Source organism: Tympanuchus pallidicinctus, unplaced genomic scaffold, assembly GCF_026119805.1.
Source record: "Tympanuchus pallidicinctus isolate F22 unplaced genomic scaffold, pur_lepc_1.0 scaffold29, whole genome shotgun sequence".
NCBI lineage: Eukaryota > Metazoa > Chordata > Aves > Galliformes > Phasianidae > Tympanuchus > Tympanuchus pallidicinctus.
In genome coordinates this window covers 1,519,148-1,538,706 of record NW_026294746.1, presented here as the reverse complement: position 1 = coordinate 1,538,706, position 19,559 = coordinate 1,519,148, and the positions used below count along the sequence as shown (strand labels likewise).

The 19,559-nt window shown below is 41.2% G+C and overlaps 3 protein-coding genes across 6 annotated transcripts in view; 2 read left to right on the top strand and 1 right to left on the bottom strand.

The window, feature by feature from the left end:
• The first annotated feature begins 277 nt into the window (after window positions 1-277).
• On the top strand, window positions 278-7,281 carry RER1 (retention in endoplasmic reticulum sorting receptor 1). Of its 4 annotated transcripts, XM_052691763.1 has the most exons (8): window positions 335-389; window positions 2,871-2,937; window positions 3,226-3,311; window positions 3,873-3,977; window positions 4,984-5,083; window positions 5,481-5,559; window positions 5,665-5,800; window positions 6,228-7,281. In XM_052691763.1, exons 3-8 carry the CDS (start codon window positions 3,231-3,233, stop codon window positions 6,315-6,317), a joined length of 591 nt encoding a protein of 196 aa, XP_052547723.1. In that variant the 5' UTR covers window positions 335-389; window positions 2,871-2,937; window positions 3,226-3,230; the 3' UTR covers window positions 6,318-7,281. The 4 variants fall into 4 exon arrangements, with proteins under 4 accessions (XP_052547725.1, XP_052547727.1, XP_052547724.1 ...); XM_052691765.1 differs by lacking the exon at window positions 2,871-2,937 and having other exon boundaries at window positions 278-389; XM_052691764.1 differs by lacking the exon at window positions 3,873-3,977 and having other exon boundaries at window positions 310-389.
• Window positions 7,282-9,903: 2,622 nt separating this feature from the next.
• On the bottom strand, window positions 9,904-13,537 carry PEX10 (peroxisomal biogenesis factor 10). The gene is made up of 6 exons (XM_052691762.1): window positions 13,401-13,537; window positions 13,128-13,208; window positions 12,347-12,753; window positions 11,962-12,137; window positions 11,539-11,674; window positions 9,904-10,136 (listed from the first exon to the last, which is right to left on the bottom strand). The coding sequence occupies exons 1-6, from the start codon at window positions 13,510-13,512 to the stop codon at window positions 10,065-10,067; spliced, it is 984 nt and encodes a 327-aa protein (XP_052547722.1). The 5' UTR covers window positions 13,513-13,537; the 3' UTR covers window positions 9,904-10,064.
• A 2,091-nt stretch (window positions 13,538-15,628) lies between these two features.
• Window positions 15,629-19,559, top strand: part of PLCH2 (phospholipase C eta 2) — a 77,384-nt gene continuing 73,453 nt past the window's right edge. Inside the window, exon 1 of the mRNA XM_052692118.1 lies at window positions 15,629-16,074. The gene's annotated coding sequence lies outside the window, so the exon portion shown is untranslated. The remainder of the gene's footprint in view (window positions 16,075-19,559) is intronic.

Below are 19,559 nucleotides of genomic sequence, written 5' to 3'. Positions count from 1 at the left end.
CCAGGCTGAGGCAAGGCTCTCTGAGGCATTACCGAGCGCGCGCGCTCAGCTGAGGCGGGAAAACAGCAAACTGCAGCGGCTCCGCCGCCACGTGCCTGTGCAGCTCCCGACGCCTCCACGCTGGCAGCAGCAGCCTGGCGCTCATTGGCTGAGAGGAAGAGGGGCGGGGCGAGAAGGGCCGCCCTTCAGCGCTAGCAGAGCGAGCTGCGCCTGCGCAGATGTTAAAGATTACGCTCCCGCGGCCACCAATGGCAGGCCGGCTCTGAATCCTCTCCCCGCCTCTCTTGCCCCGGAAGCGGAAGTGGATGTGCCCCCCGCTGTGGCCGCCATATTGGGGCTGTGGAGGCGGGGGGAGGGGGGTCGGAAGGCAGGATTCGGCTCAGCCGCCTGTGAGTAGCTGCGGCTCGGCGTCAGGAGCCTGGCCCGGGCCGGGGGCTGTGGGCCGGCCGGTAGTAGCGCCACGTGGGGGCGGAGGCACAGACAGGCCGAGCTGCTGGGGCTGCCGTGCCGCATCCTGTTCCGGGCCGCTCCGGGCCTGTAATCGCTCTGCCGGGTCTCGGTGCCACCGCCGGGCTCTCCTCAGCGGGCTCCGCTTTTTCTTTGAGGGGTCCTTCCTGCTGCTCTCAGTATCAGACGTTGCCAGCTGAAGCGCCTTTGGCTTTTACTTTATTTTTTTCTGGCTCGGTTCCTGGCGCTGTTGCTGTGTAGCGGTGGGTGGGCGGTGGGCGCGGGCCGGCCGGGGGGGGAACGTCCCGTTTCTAACATTGGGGCGGTCCTGAGGCTGTCCTTCGTTCTGACACCGGCACACGACTATAGGACGTTGCTTTATGAAGTAACTTTCTTGAAGCGATGAGGAAACTGCCATAAACTGTGGTGTGATCCTGCTAGCGATTTGCTTCCTTGGCGTTTTACACTTAAGCTTATATCGTGGTCAGAGGTTTGTCTGAAAGTTCAGTAACTGTATGCGACTTTAGGACAAGTGGCTTAGGTGACTTTTGGCCTCAGGAACTCGAGGGTACAATTAAGTTTGTGATGGTATTAGCATAATAACAGAGGTAAAAACGCCCTTGTTGTTCTGCTCACCTGCTTGGAGTTGTTCAGTGGCAGTTTGGGCTGTGCTCTGCTGGATGCAAACTGCCGTTTGTTGTATCTATCTTTGCATGTCCTTCTGGCTTTAGAGTTACTGTAACTCATTGTGAAAGAGGAATTGAAAAACCTGGTCTAATATTAAACGTGGAGGTTGGTGGCCCTGCCTGCAGCAGAGAGGTTGCAGATTCATGATCTTTGAGGTCCTTTCCAACCCCGGGCCATTCTGTGATTCTGAAATTGCTGCTGTTTGGGTTTAATTAATCCTATATAGCAATAAGGTATGGCTTAGGTTCTTAGTTGTAAACCATCTCCACTGCCAAAGGTGACTTTCCTCAATGCTTGTGGCTTACAGGTGTGCTTTAAGTGCGTATTTTAAAATGATGAGAGATGCTAAATCAAATTCTTTGTCACATGATGCTGTAGTCTGCGTTACTTAAAGAAACCCCACTGGGTGCTTTTGAGTCAGAGAGACAGTGTTAGCTGCTTGCATTGCTTGGCCTGCCATGAGGGGGCTGTATGGATGATGAAGAATCGTGGTTGTACATACAGCGCCTCTTTACACCAACCAAAACCTCTATTCCATTTCAAAGCCATTGGTAGCTTTGTAGGCATGATTTGTTGCTTGGTCTGTAGGTCAGTCGTTGCACAATTGGAGTGGTCTACAAGGTCTGCTTGTAGCATGCAGTAGTCAGGTGTGTTGTGATGTGAATATTGATTTGAGTTTTGATGTTTGCCACGTTTAGAAAATTGTTATTCTGTCATCAATAGATTGAATTTCTTTTTTGTTGTGATTTTATATCTCAGGATGATTCAAACCCACCCCAAATAAAGCACAAAATGATGCTAATAGTGCCGAGTAATTTTTTCCTTCTGCAGTGCAGTGAATGGGCAGAATAATAATTACTTCCTTTTTGTAATTAAAATGTCCGTATCTTTCTTTGTGTGAGTTTCCATTGGGTTTTGTTTTCTTTTTAGCCATAACTAGAATTAAAATGGACTGAATCTTTTGAAGCCTCGTGATCCTTTTCCCTTTATCTTTTCAGGTGTAACAGGACTCCTTTTTTCCTGCTTTCTATTTATTCTATAGGATCTGGTTTTCAGGTGTTTATAGGAAATACTCAGCTTCAAGATTCTTTGACTGCCCGGATTGTCCTCAGTCTCAGTTTTTCCACTGCAGTATCTAAATCTATATTCTTCTGAATTAATGATGTTTCACTCATGTGTGCTGCCATCTGAGGCTCTGGAGATGTTAATTCGTGGTGAAAGTCCTCCAGCTGTCCTGGAGGTGTGCAGTCCCACCCCCAGATGAGGACTCCAGGAAGTAATGTCAGGGATTGCTTTTGATGATGTGGCAGATGCGTTTCTCTTTAGAATCAATTTCATTTTGTTTGCTTTATATCTTCAGTAGACTGATAAAGCTTAGTTGAGCTTAACTCAAGAGTAAAGATCTTGAATTAGTAGTAGGAACATGTCCTTAAAAAAGAATACCAAGGGAATTGTTTTTATCTGGGGTCTGAATCATTGCCCTGTTCTTTGTTTACAGTTTTAGTGATACATAAAACTATTCTGTGACTTCAGGGCTCTTCATGTTCATTAGATAAACTCACTGATTCGTGCTAGGAGTGTTTCCATTTGGGTACTTGTGACAAATGTTTGTTTCTGTAACCACTTGTGTACAAAGTCCTGAACCTAAATGCTTTGCTCTTTAGTTATTCCATATTTGAAAGTCTTAAACAGCTTGAAAAAAAAATATTTATTTTGGTTTTGTTCTTTGTGTTCAGACACTGAGGTGGTGCTGCAGTGCATATCAGTGCTTACATGTTATAACTCAGCTCCTGCCTTATCGAGGTGATGTCTAACAGAGCTCATTCCTGCATGTCTGTGTGGATTTGTTTCTCCTTCCCTAAGATGGGTTGGATCCTCTCTTGCCTTTGTAAAATACCCTTTTCTTTACCTTCTTGACAATTTCTTCTAGAACAGAATTTCTTTTTGAATAAATGTCTTCTCCAAGAATACTTTTTTTCAAGTAGGGTTGTCCAAAAGGCTGTAAGAACATAAAGTGTTCTGTAGTATGAAGTTTCACAGCACTCAGCTTTTTGTTTGAAATGTTACCTATGCGTTGTTTTATTTTCACAGCAACCATGTCAGAAGGGGACAGCATTGGTGAGTCTGTTCATGGAAAGCCTTCTGTGGTCTATCGATTTTTCACAAGACTTGGGCAGGTTGGTTTTCTCTAGGATTTCTCTGACTCCATTAGAAGCAGGACTCAATGCAAAGCAATGCACACCTCAGTGAGTTTGAGGTTGGATGAACTGCTGAAATGCTGAAATCTGTACAGGAGATTTCATTTGAAATGTTTTTAAAATAGACAAATATTCTAATGTGTAGTTTAATGGGATTTTTAATGTGTATGTATTAATCATGTATGTATCACAGTGGAAATATGCTCTTATCATCAAAAAATGTTGCTTTATGTTCCCTGTCATAATCGTGTTAAGGAAAGTAAACTTAAGGGAGATAAAAATAAAAGGTTTAAATTCTGGGTTTCTTTCTGATGCCCCAGGTATTGGGAGTTGGGGTTCTCTGGCCTTTGTGGAAATGTAGAGCTTGTATTCTCAAAGATTTATGTTTATTATTAAAGTTAATTGTAATAAGAATGTTTCATGTTACTCTTGTTTCCAAAATGTATTTCCAAATGCTTACTGTTTCTAATGCTGCCCTGAAATACACCTTATTCACTGGGCAGCATATATTTTACAGCTGCTTACTGTATTTCTTCCTAGATCTACCAGTCCTGGTTAGACAAATCTACTCCATATACTGCAGTGCGATGGATCGTAACTTTGGGTCTGAGTTTTATCTACATGATTAGAGTTTATTTACTGCAGGTAGGAAAACTGGGCTTACTGGTCAGTTTCAGCCATCATTAGTGTTCTGTTATTTCTGTTAGGAGGATCTCAGGAATTACATTTTGTCATTAGAATGCACTAAGGGTGGATCAGGTAGTCTGAGGAGGAAGCTCTTGCTGGTGTTCAACTCCTGCCTTCAGACTAAAGAATTTGTGAATGCTTAAGATTATTTATTTGATGGTAAAGTGGAAACACTGCAGTACTGCTGTTGAAATTACATAATAAATTTCTGAAAACTTCATAGCCATTAAAGTTTATTTTTAAAGCTGAGTAACTTGTTCAGGAGCCCATGGTTACCTTTGGCCATGCAAACTGAGAAATTTGCTTTTTTGGCACTTCTGCAGGCCGTCAGCAGGCTGTTTCTGCACTGATCAGATGCCTGCATCTCATGCCAGTCTGCAGCTCAGTGTAGAGCTCGAGAATGGTGATTTCAGAAAACTGGAGATTGCAGATTGAGTGCAAGAACTGTGCAGAGCAGTGGTAATAGGAATATTTAAGAGACTGAAGCCTACAAAGATGCTTCAAACAAAGCAAGCCTTGCTTTCTTGCTTTTTGCTGCTTTTATGAATTCTGCATTTTGAACATGGAAACCAGGCGTCCGAGAAAAGCTTTCATTAAATCCATCAGTGTGCCACTCATGTTAAGGTTTGTTGTAATTAACATAATAGGTTTACTGTAGGGAAATTTAAGAAATGTTTGGCTTATTAAGAACGATAGATTTAAAGTTTTTGCTGGTCTTCCAATAAGCTTAGTCAATATGTAAGTAAATTGAAATGAAAACTTTGTTTTCTATCAGGATGGAAATAGTGGAAAACGTTTTTTTGTTGTTGCTTTGTTTTTAAGAAGAAAACCTCTCTTGTGAACGTGAGGACATGGAGAAGCACTTATTAAGGAAGCAGAAACCAAATTGTTTGATTGAAAATATCTGACAGTGGTGTGCAGGAGGTCTTTAACCTTTTCTCCTTTGTTTCCTCCCTTTCTTCAGGGTTGGTACATTGTGACATATGCCTTGGGAATCTACCATCTAAATCTCTTTATAGCTTTCTTGTCGCCAAAGGTAGATCCCTCTTTAATGGAAGATTCAGGTATGGTGAATTCATTCTGCAGTAGTTTTGAACTTAATTAAACTTCTGGCTCATTTTGTCTGATATAATACTGTAAAGCTGTGCAGTTCCAGTCTGACACTGTATTCTTCAACTTGCAAAAACTCCATACAGCTTAAATTAGAAACTGCTATGAAATTGGTCTCCAAAGTGATTTTTTTTTCGGTCTTGAACAATTCCATATTTTGTTAATCTTTGTTTTGACAGAGGTGTACGTGACTTAAATTCTCCCTGCAATAACTCAATGACCTGGCACTCATTTTTGTTATTTTTATTATTTTTTTTTTTTAATGGGAAGCCAACCCTGTTACACTAAAGCCACAACAGTAATTGGAATCTATGTAACAGTGAGAGTTGATTGTTATTTTTTCTCCTTCAGATGATGGTCCTTCCTTACCTACAAGGCAAAATGAAGAATTTCGGCCTTTCATTAGGAGGCTCCCAGAGTTCAAATTCTGGTGAGTTGGTCTGTCTGCCCACGTTCTGTTTCTGAAATGTGTAAATATCTGCATTAATTAACGGTGACTGGTGTTGAAGGATTAATTGTTAATGCTATTTTTAAGGCACTCGGCCACTAAAGGCATCCTGGTTGCTATGGCATGTACATTCTTTGAGGCTTTCAACGTTCCTGTTTTTTGGCCAATCCTTGTGATGTACTTCATTATGCTGTTTTGTATCACTATGAAGAGGCAAATCAAGGTAACTTGCTAAGAACAGAGAATAGCATTTGTGATGTCAAAATGTGCAGTGTTGTTTCAACCTCTGTCCAGTTTGCTGCATTGCATTCTTAATATTTGTTGTTTTAAAAGGAGAATCATTTTCTTTCCAGACACTCAGAATTTTGATGAAGTACCATTACTCAAATGTAAACCAAGTGGCAGGAGTTCCCTGCAGTCCCCTTATGAGCAAACTTTACTGTGCTCTCTATGTTGTTTGAGTGTAACCAAATGTGAAAATCGGGCTCATAGCATTCTTTAAACCAGTTAACCTTTATGGTTAGCTTCTGAAGTGCTGTAGAACTTTCTCCCTAGAGGACTTTGTCAGTTATATGATGTATTATGAAACATTCTTTGTAAACATTATCTATATTTCTTGTCTCTAAAAATTGGTGTTTTTTTCTTCACAGCATATGATAAAGTACAGATATATACCCTTCACACACGGCAAGAGGAAATACAAAGGGAAAGAAGATGTGGGAAAGACCTTTGCTAGCTAGAAGGTGCAATCAACCTTTTGACCAATTCTGCTTACAACTAAAGGAACGATTTTTGAGCCATTGTAACAATGCCTTTTTTCTTCATAAAAATGATTGAGTTGTGACAAAGCAGTTGAAGTTTCATTTTAAGAGGATCTCGCTACTTTTATCTGAAGTATCAGTTGCTTGAAGAAACTGGCATTCTAACCAACTTGCTTTGAGTTTATCTTTTGTAAGGAGTTGGAGAAACTTTGGATAATCCCCTGGGTTTGGGATAACGGATTTCTTTCAGGATCCATTGCACTGGAGAGATGAATGGCTTTGAGTTTGATGTTTTTATGTAGTTCTTCTCAGTATCACCCTGAAGTGCTGTGCATGCATGTAGGAAAAAGGTGGCACACATGATGCTGTTTTCTGCTTCATGGCCATGTGCTATTTTCATATAAAAATTCAGCAGATCTGAATAGATGCCAATTTGCTAAATGCATGATATTACTGAGTCATAAATAGAAAAAGAAATCTCCAAATGTAAGGATTTTGCAGTAGGGAGAAAAACACACACAGCTTCTAAAGTAACTCATTTCTGTTAGGTTTCAATGCCAGTTTCACCATTACACCTCCCAGAAGATGCTAAAATTGGGTTCCTTCGTGGTGACTCAAAGCTTTGTTCAAAATCTATTCCAATTTCCTTTGAGGACCTGGAATTATAAATATATATATTTTAATTGTTTTAGTTGGATTTTCTTTCATACCTAAGGGTTTCTTGATTAACTTAAGCCAACTCCGTGCAGCCCCTTCAGAATATACTCCAACTGGCCACAGGAGACAAACTTTGTGAGTTTTAGCAAAGATTTTCATTTTCTATAGTTTAAAAAAAAAAAATCAGATAAATGACCTGCATGTAAACTTTTTCATGTGATACAACTGCAATTTTATTAAGTGACTTTTTAATTCCAAAATTTATTAAAAGACAGTGTCCCCCTTGGCTTGTTCTCTATTATCTTTATATATAAATATACGTATGGAAAGATCTAATAGTATTTATGGATTCTTTGCAGTAGTGATTACCCTAAGAATTTATCTTCATGTGACCTATTTTAGATCTTCAGGGAACATTCACTGGGACAAGGTAGATAAAGTTTAGCTCTTCAAAGATTCTAAATGGAGAACAGTGTCAACTTCAACTGATGCCTTATTGGAAATCTTATAGGAAAGTTTTATATGACTTTGTTGAATGAAGTCATGGTGCCCTAGGATCCAGCCTTCTCCAAACCTTGAAAAGTGAACGGTAGTTTCAGTTGATGTTGGCCTGGTTTTTGTTTGTCAGCTTGTGTTTTCCTTATCAATGTGGGAATTAATCTAACTTCAAATTACAGAAACGTTGCATCTAGAAAGATCATGGACACTTGTAGTTCTTTGCCCTTTAGTCTGAAAGCCTGAACTTGGAGGTTTGCTGGAGTTTCTGAATATGTGGGTAAGAGTTGGAGATTTGTATGATTTCTTTTTAAATGTTAGCAATTGGAGTGACCCCTGAGCAATGAGATATGGAAAACAGCCATTGCAAATTAGATTTTTACCTTTACCTGATTTCTAACTTAAGTGGCAGCGTAAGAACAGATTTCCTCTCATTAATGGATGTATAGCTAGCTGTTCAATATTCAGTGGGGTTAGCAGTTTTCAAATACATATTGTGGATGACATCAGGATGACTGTAATTCCTCAGGTGACTCTCAGCTTCCAAAGGCCAGGCAAGTTTGACAGCATTTTGTTAAACTTTGCTCTGTTTTTATCAATGAGGAGTGATGAATTACCATTACAGAATGCATGAAAAACTTGGCTCACCAGCTTCACAGGGACTTGCCAGTCACTGATTGATTCCTGTTTGTTTCTATGTGCAGATTATCTTTCCTCACTGTTTTTCATGGTAAGGAGAATGCTTATAATGCAGTTGTTTCCTTAGCACATGTTTGAGTCATATGGACCATTTTTCTGCCATGGTTCTTTACAGTTTTAAACATGGGGATGCCTGAAATTTTTCTAGTGTAAGAAGGGGAAGATATTGCAGCTCTGAAAATCAGCTTTTGTACGGTAATGCTGAAGTGCTTGCACAGTAACTTTTTGTTTGATTTATAGTTGCAAAGAAACACTCATCTGATTTTATTTGAGGATTCATGATAATGCTTGAAAATTTAATAATTAACTAGCTCACATCTCTGCAATACAAATAACTGTGAAAAGAAGTGCTTTTCCTGTAGCTTGCCCCTCCCAACCCATGTTTGGTGCTATTTGTGCAAGATTTATTGAAACAAACTCATGATCTGCCAGTGGATCACATGGATTTCCCTCTCCACCTGTATTGAAGAAATAGAATCAACTTCCTCTTGCACATACTGTGCAAAAATAAGATGGTGTGTTAATAACTGACAATCTTATTTTTTCCCTGATGCTCTAAATGCTTGTGTAGCAGAACTAATTATAACTTAGGGAAGTAAACTTTAGGAGGTAATGCTGCTGAATCCTTCCTCATTCATACTCTCATATACTGGCTCTGCCTAAATAGTTCCTATTACCATAAACAGAGTAGAAGGCCTGTGGCTGAAATCAGCTTCTTCCCTGTGTTAGACTATGGAAAAGGCCATGCAGACAGAATGTAGGCTCTGTTATATAAAACAAATTTGTTACAGTTGGGCATAGTTGACTATTAGTATCCTGTAGTAGAAATACTAAATCACAGCTTGCACCTGTGATGGAGCCTGGTGGGAAGGCAGGGCCAGCCCAGGGGAGCTCAAGTGCATGCAATGTACTGAGTGATCAGAAGGGCTGGAGCCAGGATCCACCCCTTCCCAGTCCTCCTTTGAGGGCTGGCAGTGGAGGCAAGGGGATCTTGCTGGAGATCCCTGCATACCTGAGGCCTTTTGAAGGTAAGCAGCTTCTTTTCCTTTGTTTCTGTGCCCATGGCTGTTGTATTTGAGCAAAGCCTCTTGCTGTAGCCTGGGATCTTGCTGTTCTGCTGTCACTGTTGCACTTTTCATCGTGTTACACATATGCATGTGTGACTTTGAAACACTTCTTCCATTGCTCTAGTCCTAAGTGTCTGGAATACTTGATTAAAATCTTTGTAGTAATAATGGTAGAGTTTTGAGGTTAAAAGCTCAATGTTGATTTCATTAATAGACATTCTATATTACTTTGGGCTTGCATTTGTTGCTTCTGTTCATCAGGGAAGCTTTGTCAAATCAAAGAAAGCTGCTTTATTGTTAACTTTACTATGAAAACTGAATGTTGATATACTTTTATCACCAGAAGTCCCACTGCAAGTGAAGTGAGGACTTGTGTACATCCTCTGATACTGTTTGTTGTTTTTTCTTTTTGCTTTCCCCTGAAATCTATAGCATGGACTCTTGTAATGTTAATTACCTAAAGGGAGTCTTAAAAATAGTAGAATGTTAGTAATGCCTTAAGCATGTTATGAAAGGCTGGAAGATGTGTTACTCAAATTTAGAGAAAATGACTTAAATCTTTCATTGTTTGAAGGCTATCACACTTCTTTAAGCAACTTCAGAAAGACATTTTTAATATGGTCAAGAACCATAAAGCAACAAACACAAAGAGGCAGAAATAGATTTATTTTGTACAACAGGAATGAAGTGCCACCTTGTGCAGGCAGTTACCAGTTTTACAATAAAGTCTCATTCTTGGACTAACCTGAACTGTATGACCACTCTGTATGAAGGTAAGAGAGCAGAGGCCCTTGTAATGGATTTTTCCTCACAGTTGATAGTGGCGTAGGTAGATCAGCTTCTGAGGATGAAACTTCTCTCTGCACAGTGGACATTCTGTCTACAAAAAGCAAAGAGATATTCTAAATTTCTCTATTTAGAAGGTTAAAAATAAAGAAAAAATCCAACGATGTTAAACAAGAACTAGAAAATAAGCTTCTATAACTACATGGTTTTTTTTTTATTCCAGTCTGCATTGCATGCTTAACCAGGTAAGGCTCTGAAAGGGTACCTCACTCAAATTGCAGCTTGAGGTGAGTTTAAAATGTGTTTAAAATATGACCTCAAATCCACGGGTGCTGTACACAGCTTCCAACATCTTTAGTTGAAGAAACTTCGTAATCTTTAAGAGAAATGACTTCTCAGATTTTTACCTTCAAGGAAGTCTGGTGAAATATCTCAAATGGCCATTGAGATGTTTTTCACATGTTCTGCTGCCCCTGAATATTGCCAAGCAATGCTGCCATATACTCTTTTTCAGAGGTATTACTTTTCTTTATGCTTACATTAATTCCACTTCTGCTTACAGCTGAATTAGAACTTGCATAGTGCTAATCTCTTTATTGATCACTTTGCCCAAAATAATTCCAGGGCACTTTGAGTTTTAGGAGCCCTGTCTAGGTACCAGCTTCAGTTATACCCAGTAGTTCATTTCAACTTCTGTTTTGTGCAGGAAGGTCTTGTGAACTTTGAGTTCCCTGTCATTGTGTATTGAACTTGCACATCCAGCTGGAACTTTGTAACATCTGCTGCCTCCCTTATATTTCAGAAACAACAGCTGAGGTACTGAAAATTGCTAACTGTACAGTGGGAAGGAAGGTAGCTTGGTTTGTGCTAGGAAAGCATTAAATGAATCAGACTACCTGACTCTGTTTTGCCAGAGCTACATCAGTATTAGTGCCAGAAAATTTAAGTAGATCTGAAGTACTACAGTAATGCATCAGAGTTACAGTGTTGGCCTAAGCCTTGTGGCAAAGATTGTATGTGTAAGTACCTCTTTTTTTTTTTTTTTTTAATAAACATTTTTTACTCATAAAATAAATGGATAATGCCTTATTCCAAGATAGCTATAGAAAGCCTTCATGGATGGAAGTTGTTTATTTCAGTAATGCAAAAAAAAAATAGTCTTAAGTTAGCTTAATTAGTTTGTAACTTATTCCGTTGTACTGGAAATCAGATCATTGATCAGTTCTGTTCTTTGCAGTCAGAATTATAGCTTGGGTCTTTATTATGACTGTGCCTGACTTCTCCAGTTAATTCAATTGCATTTCAATGGCTGAATCAGAAACATCTCATTTACCTCATCAAAGTACCATATAGTATTGTATCCTAGTACAATATACAGATCCCACAAACCTCTGGGAGGATTTTGGGTGTCTTAGGGAGGGAAAAGGTAACATTTCAACAGCGAGCTACAGATTTCATCATGTTTACTCCTGGGCTGTTTGTCCCACTGTACTTACTCTGGTATTACACCACTCGGTGATGCATTCCCAGCAGAACAGGTGCCCACAAGGTGTGGCTGTTGCATGTCTCCGTTCCTCCAAACACAAAGTGCAGCGGGACTGGCGCCCAGTAGTTTTTTCCTTTATCGTATTTCTAATCAACACAGGTATTAATTAGTTTTATGAGGCCTGTTTGTGTTAATAGGTATTTCTTGCAATCTTGTAAAGCCTTCCTTCAAATGTTAACCCTTCCTGTGAGAGTCCCACACATAAAAGCAAGGCATGAAATCGAAGACGTTTAGTAAGTGAGCGTGTCCAACGTTATGCTACATTAGGTTCTATCTTAAGTCAAAATGTAATGCCAGCGCTCTCCCTGTTTGTGAAAGCCATTACATTTCCCACTATTGCTTCTACCTTTCCAATTAAGTAAAATGAACATACTTCTGGAGAGCTAGATTGCGGTGCAGTTTCCATTCCTGCCTTGCTCTCTGCTTTTGTTGGAAGCTGTATATCTGGACACCAATTGTCAGAAGAAGATGGAAGAGTGAAATTATTCCTAGGAACTTGTAACTTGATCGAATGCTCTGATCTTCTCCTTGTACTCCTCCAAAGTGCAGCTGCAAAATGCACACAAATAGAGATGTTTAATTGCTTCAATTTTACAAAATTATGCCTTCCCCCATAATTGCCCTTATCTCCTTCTCACCCAGTCTGTGCTGTATTATAATCAGCAAAATTCTATATTCTTTTTATGCAAACTGCATCCCAAAGGAAGCCAAAATACTGCAGCGCACATGATTTTCACACAATTAACAGATCCACTTACATATCTGATTCCTGCAATTCTTTTAGATAGGTGATAAAAAGTGCCATGTATGTAGAACACTGCCAGATGTAGTCGATGAAGCAAAGGAATGGATTGCTTAAGAATGTACACAACTTGCAGGATTGTTTTCTTCTGTTTTTCTGTAAGCTCCCTGACTTGTTTCTGAATCCAGTTTCGTATTAAGGTCCTACTGGACAAGCCAAGTGCTGGGTTGCTTTGCAAGGTTCTAGCCCCATCATCTTCTATCTGCAATTCATGTTCCAGGTGCTGCAATCCCTTTTCTAAGTAATAGGGTACTACAGTATGAAGAGAAACGAAGATGGCCCGCCGAAGAAAAGAAGGCACCCTTTTCTTGGTTGAGTCAACTTGAATGATGTTGACATATTCTTCACCCAGAGTCTGATAGCCTAGATGTGAGTAACAGAGAATAAGCAGTTTAGTGTGTGGCTGGGGGGTAACAGGCTGCTCAGGAAGAGCAGCTGCAAAGCTTAACTGTTTAACCTGTTTAAACTGTTTAAAAGTTTAACCAGAGATAACTGTTTTTGGTTGAATGAGGTGAGCAACATATTTGCACCAGCACTGGGTATCTGCAATGGTTGTAGGCTTAAGGCAGGAGACCATAGGTATCTAGATTGATATATTGTATTCATATTGTATGGATTTACTGCTGGGTTTGATCTCTGCCTTCTGACAGTTATTCAATGACAAGCACTGGCCGCAGATCCGTGCCTGCCAGGGTTCACCGAAACACCGCAGGGCAGCACAGCACGCAGCGCGTTACCTGACAGGGTGCTGAGGGCGAAGTAGGCGACGTCGGAGAGCAGCTCGATCTCCCTCCTCCACTCCAGCCACTTCTTAGCCCCTAAGAGACCAGGATCGTTATTTTAAGTAAGATTCGTACTGATCCGTGCTCTCCTCCGACAGCGCTTCCAGCCCCGCCCGGCCCCGTGAGGCAGCGCGCAGCCGGGAACCCTCAGCACCGTCCTGAGGAATGGAGCCGTCCCGCCCCGCGTCACCTCAGTACAGCACGGATCCACAGGAGGGGTGACGTTACCCGCGATCCCGTGCAGCGCGGTGCCGGCCCCGCTGCGCAGCCCGCTCCGGTACAGCTCGTCCTTCTGCCCGCAGCGCACCAGCCGAGCCGGCCCAGCGGGGCCTAGCGCCATGGCGCGGCGCAGAGTGATGACGTCACTGCGGCTGGGCGGGAAGCCGAAGGGCAGGTGTGGTTCCCGCCTCGTTCTCGCGCGGCTCGGCAACCGTTGGCGCTGCGCTTCCCGCCTTCCCGCTGAAGGGGGCGCTGTCCTCAGGTGAGCGGTGTCCGTGACGGCACGCGCCGCCTCAGAGCTGAGTGCTCTGCTCATAGCGATGCAGCTCGCCTGTTTTACTGCACCATACGGGCTGTGAAGCTGTGGTGAATCTTATGTCGTGCTTCAATAACGCGTTCTGTCCCACATATGTTTGGTAACGCAAAGAAGGGCACGCGACCTAAAAACAGCTGCTACAGATTGCTCCATCTGTAGCTCTACAACCAATACAATCAAGGAAAAGTGTTGGAAAGTTTGTTCTGGTGAACCAGCAGGGGGAGCTCCTGTATCAGAAAACTGCCCGGATCGCCTCCTTTGCACAGCGGTTTGCGTCGCCCTCCCCGGGGAGCTGCCCTGAGGCGCCAGCCCAGCGGGTTTCCATCGCCCCATTTAGAATTGGAGTTCACCTCACAGCCCCGCGCGATTCGATTCGATTCTGCTCCAAGTTCCATCATTCCTTGTACCTGACAGCTCAATCGTTAAGAAGAGCAACGAACAAATGAAGATATTTAGAATTACGGGTCTTGGTGGCATTCTCCCCATAAAAACGGTTGCAGCTGCAATATTTCATATGCAGTGCAGCGAAGGCATCCCGACTGCAGTTTGATCACACTGCGCTGTGCGGCAATCTGCAATGGAGGAGTGATGGCTTGAACTGATTGCATGTGAGAACATTAGAACACAGGAATTCCAGGGGGAGCTGGGAACAAAGAGGGGTGTTTTGTTGGTGGCACTGGCTGAGCCAAGCTGATAGCTGGTCACAGTGCTTGGGAGAATTCCAACTTAGTGTTCATTATATGGTTTTTGAGTCTACAAGGTGTTCTGTCACCGTTTTGCTGAAGCTGTTCCATACGATTCTCTTGGTTTTGCAGGTGGAGAAGCCAAGGAAGCTGTCAGTTTAGCCTGAAAGTTGAAATGCTGGCTAATGAGCTCTTAATTAGGAGATTGGAAACCATTTGTGAAGCTGAAGATAAGACGAGGCTTTGGAGGCTTCCAAAGGTCAGATTTTCTTTTCTTAAATAATTGTTATTGTAGTAAATAATAGCAGAGCTTTAAAATAAACGGGGTAGTCAAAGTGGATCCAAGAAGAATGAGAAAATAAACCCATGGTTTGGAGGACGATGTGAGTGGTGGAGTCTATTTCTGCTTTTTGGTAAGTGGCTGTTTTTGCCACAGAGAACCCAAACCAACCTTAGCAACGCTTATAAATCCAAACTGCCAGCAATTTTAATTGATTTATGGTAATTGCTTTGGTTTTGCATCCATTCAATCTGTTCCTTGCTACAAAGTTTCATGAGGTCATTTTGTTAATTATTTACTAATATTTTTTTTTTTGAGTTCACATATTAACTATTCCTTATCATCATCCTGGGTCCCAAGCTGCCAAGACTCTGTTCCCAGAACTGCTAAAATGTGTTTAACTTTTCTGCATGTGATTATTCCTGACAAATTGAACGGATTCTGCTACGTTCTGAAAGTTATGCTCCTGAGTGAAAGAAGGGAAATGTTCCATATCCGATGTAGCTGCTCTAATATGCTTTGGGGCAGTTAATTGTTATTGCAACATCACGAAGAAATTTACCTCTGTGTAGGATGAGTCCTGGTTGTTTGTTTAGCAAACAGCATCTGCGGTATTTTCCTGTATTGGGAAAAATGAGTAAGTGCTGCAATAAGTAAAGCATCATTTGAAGTTTCTTAAACCCATATGAGCAAAGGTGTAGGCAAGGTTGTATACTTAATGATTTATATTTAGTCACTAATTTAAACATGGACATTCAGCGCTTTTCTTGCCTTCTCTACTTCCTCTAAGATCTTCACATCGTTCTGAGGGACAGAAATTTCTGTGCAGACTTTGTTTCCATTGCACACTTCTCAGCTCTTCCTTATAACAGATAGGGGAGTGAGTGCTTTACTGCCATTAATACAAGGAAGTCCAAAACGTAAAACAAATGCACCATGCAGTAATGATTAACTTTTCCTCCCACATGTTGCATGTCTGTGTGTTATTAAGCCTGGTTTTGCCACTGCAGACCTGCTGGTATTATGGAAGAGGTTTGGAGCGCAGCTTTCAAACGCGGCAACAAGCAGATGTTTCAGTTTCCAACCTGAAGAACAGGTTCTGCAGATATGAAAGCAGCTAAGTGTCTGTTCAAGATTGTTACCGCCCTCTGACTCTTTCTGCCTCCTCCCACTTTGAACTTGTTACCCTGGAGCCGAACTGTTTGAATAAGGGCTGTAAAAGCTGCTTTGTGATCAGTTAGCTGAGAGCCCTCAACATGTAAAGCGCAGGGAGGAGCCTTCTCTCTCTGGTTTTGCAGTTCCCTCCCCTCCATTTTTTTTTTTGTCATGCTCATGGAAGTTCCGATGTAACATGGAAAGAAGTTGGGACAGGTTGACTGCACAGTCCAGAGAGGAAAGACAAAGGTTTGTTGTTTGTTTGTTTGTTTTGTTTCAATTTTCTGCCTTCTGTGTCAGGAATGTTCTGGTGTGCTTTTAACACTTATGTGCACTCTTAACATTAGCAGCAAATGTTATGATATGCTACCACAGGAATGTATATAGCTTTATGATTGCAACAGAGTTTGTTGTTTCTTGTGCTTTCCTCTTCTTGAAGAGAGAGAATAGAAAGAGCACCATGTGTAGTGCTTGTTTTATTCTAGTCGTGCTTTCTCTGCTTTCCTACACGAAAACGTGTAGGACCTTGGAATTCTCTTAGTCCTAAATGTATGGATTTTTCAGAGCTTGTAGGAATGAGGGGAACTGCATTTTAAATTAGCAGTTCAGACTTTTTGAACTGGACTGTTCTCTTCAGTACAAGAGACTAACACATTCATTGCAGAATGATGACCCGAGCATTGAGCTCTTGCAGGAATATGGAGACAAAATTAAAACTGACTTGAATGAGAGAAGTCGATTTTAAAATCAACTTTAGGTATTTAAGTAAAATACCAGAAGGTAATGTAACCTCTGTGGTTCTGTGATGGAGGAGTAGTGAATCGTGACTTGGAAAGGTGTGTGTGACCTGTTGAAAGGATGCCTGTGGTCTGGATTTCTTTTGTCATTGGTTTGGACTGTGGACAAGGAATTTTCAGTTCTTTTTGGCATTAAAAAAAAGTGAGTTAGCATTGCAGAGATTGGCAGATAACAAGGATGGCTGTGCTGTAAATGCCTCAGGCTGCAGAGTTTAGATGTAGATCTTAAGCATACCCCAAATCCTGATGGTGATAAGTGCTAGAAGCGTGTTTTGTTCCATGATACAGGTGGGTTCTACTGCTGAATAATAAAACTGAAGCAGGGTAGGGGTCACTGCTGGCTGTGGTATGCGTGGGCTGCTGTCTTTGGAATCTGAGTTGTTGTGGTTGAAGTTTTGTCTATTAAATGACATTTTCTGTTCTTACTGAGTGGAGAAAAATGTTATCTAGATTACGCTCTTTCTAGCCTGCTAAGAAGGAACTGTTATGTATGAAGGAACAGTTTAGACCAACTGAAGGACAGAAGATTTGTGAAGGAAGGTCGGCGACTGCTGGTGAGATACACTGGTTATCCAAGCACAGGAAAGATAGTATGCTATCCAAGTGGCTGCATCCTCCCCAAAACCAATTACCTCAGTACCAGTGTATGAAGAACAAATAATTGCCTGCTCATCTCTGAGCTGTTCAGGAGGTGGGCTGTCTGCTTCTAGGTGCCGAAGGTTGCGTTTATAGACTGGAGACCATGAGCAGGCATAGAAAAATTTGCACTGATAGCTCGGTTTTCTATTTAATTTAGATCTAGTTGTGTCCTGTCTTGGTTCTTTTTGGTTGCGTTGTATCTTGGTTCTTTTTCACCCAAAGAATCAACCTTCCTGATCGTTTGCCTGAAATGTGTCTTCCTGCATAAAATCAGGAGAACTTTATTCCGAGATTTTTTTTTTTTTGTGAGTTTGTTTCATCCTTCTGTTAGTCCCAGAAATGTAATTTAGCCTTGCTTGTCCTTGTAACTCATGGAGTTGTCATCCTATGGAGCCACAGGTCCTTCAGGACTGCAAACCTCATTGACTGTTTGTTAACTCCAGCCTTATCGTTGGCAAGGAAGTGCAATAAACTAATGAAATGACTTGCCTATAAATTTGTGTAAAACCTATGAAATCTACGCCCTGGAGACTGCAGTGTTGTTTTCAGTTATTCCTTGCTTTTGGTTTGTTTTTGTTTGCTCTGTAAACATGAGAACTTTGTGTTGTATGGCCGGACTCTTTATACGTTAATCTGGAAAGGCTTTATTTCTTCTAATGTGGCATTCAGCATTTCTGTAGATAAGGCTGAATTAAAAGCTGCTCCATACTTATCCTAAATTGTCTGAGAGAGCATCTGAATGAATGTTGCTGCAGGTAGTCCTTTCTACCGTGGGAGATTGTTGATAATGTTAACAAATTGTAACTGCCAAGGTAAGATTGAAATTCTTCTTGTAAAAACATTTTGGTTAGGAATAAAGGATACACAGCATATGCATTTTTAAGTCTGTATTCCATTTCAGAACACTGGAAAGCTATTCTTCTCGCAGCTTAATGTAATTATATTGTTTGCTGCAGTATTTACTCTGCTTTTAAAATAAAATATACAGATTGTGGTACTAAATATAATTAAAAGGGGCCAACTTACTTGTGAATGTCACTGTAATTTGTTCCTATTAGTTCCATTAGTTTGTCCAGAGTTGGGAAAATGACCGTGTAAGTACATTTGTGAGGGAAACAGGATGAGGCTGAAGAGATTTTTCAGAAAAGAGGGTCTCCCAGTGAGTAAGGATCATCTGAATTTACTGCAACACATTTGTCATGCTCCAGGAAGGCACATGGCTGATTACTGTGTAGGCAGATAGCTGAATGGAAGAACTCCTCAAATCCTTACAGAAACTTACGTGTACTGTTTGATTTCTTCTAAGCAGGTGTAATGGGATGGCTGAATTTACTGTGTATTTGCAGCATACTTGTATTTATGTTGCTTAGAACTTTGGTTTCTGCTTTCTGTATACATTATAAATTGAATACAGGCAGTAGAAGTGGATACTGGTAAGAGTATTGACACGGGGTAATCTTGGCTGGATTGCTTTGAAAATTCTTTATTTGACTTTCTTAATTTTTTATTTTTACATTGGTTTATTTGGTCTGTGGCTGGACCTGAAGCGAAACGGAACAAAATACTGTCACAACATATACCAGCTGTGAGTTGACTTCTAGCCACCTTGCCCACCCCAGATACAGAAGGCCAGCACAGAACAGTTATTAATTCTGTTTCAGTGTTTGGATTAAGCAGGGTTCTGGCTTTTTGTGTTCTGCCTAGTAAAGAAACTTTGCCCCTGTGCACTTTGTTCATAGGCTCAGTAGAGCTCTATTTTCCTTGTAATGATTCAAAGGGTTTTATTGCAATATTTTTATCAAGTCATATAATAATATAAAAAAATAATTGTAATTTTGCTCTTCCCTCCTGTTTTTAAAGGAAGTGATTGAAGTCTGAAAGCTTGTTATAGTACTTTATAAATGAGAACAATTAGTTCTTTCCATAGATAAGGTAGGCATAAAATCTAGTTGCAGAAGTAGAGAACCCTCTCTGTGAGAGGATCCGATTCAAAGTCCACCTCACTGCTTAGAACCCAGACTTCAAATCTGTAGGGAATTTCCAGACTTCTTAATCCATTGTGTAATCTGTTTTGCTGGGGGTGGAGCACTTGCCTTCAGCGCACAGAAGTATACAGTAAAGACTTTGGCTGGGTACTGGTGAAACTGCAGGCTGTGACAAATCTTTACGCGTGCTGAGGCGAAGTTCTGACTTCCTCTCCTGTTCCCGTCTGCCCGCTGCCATCTGGCAGACTGCATGCGAGCGTCTGCGTTATTGACAAATTCTTGTAGTCCTCCAATCAAGCAGAGCTGATGCTTC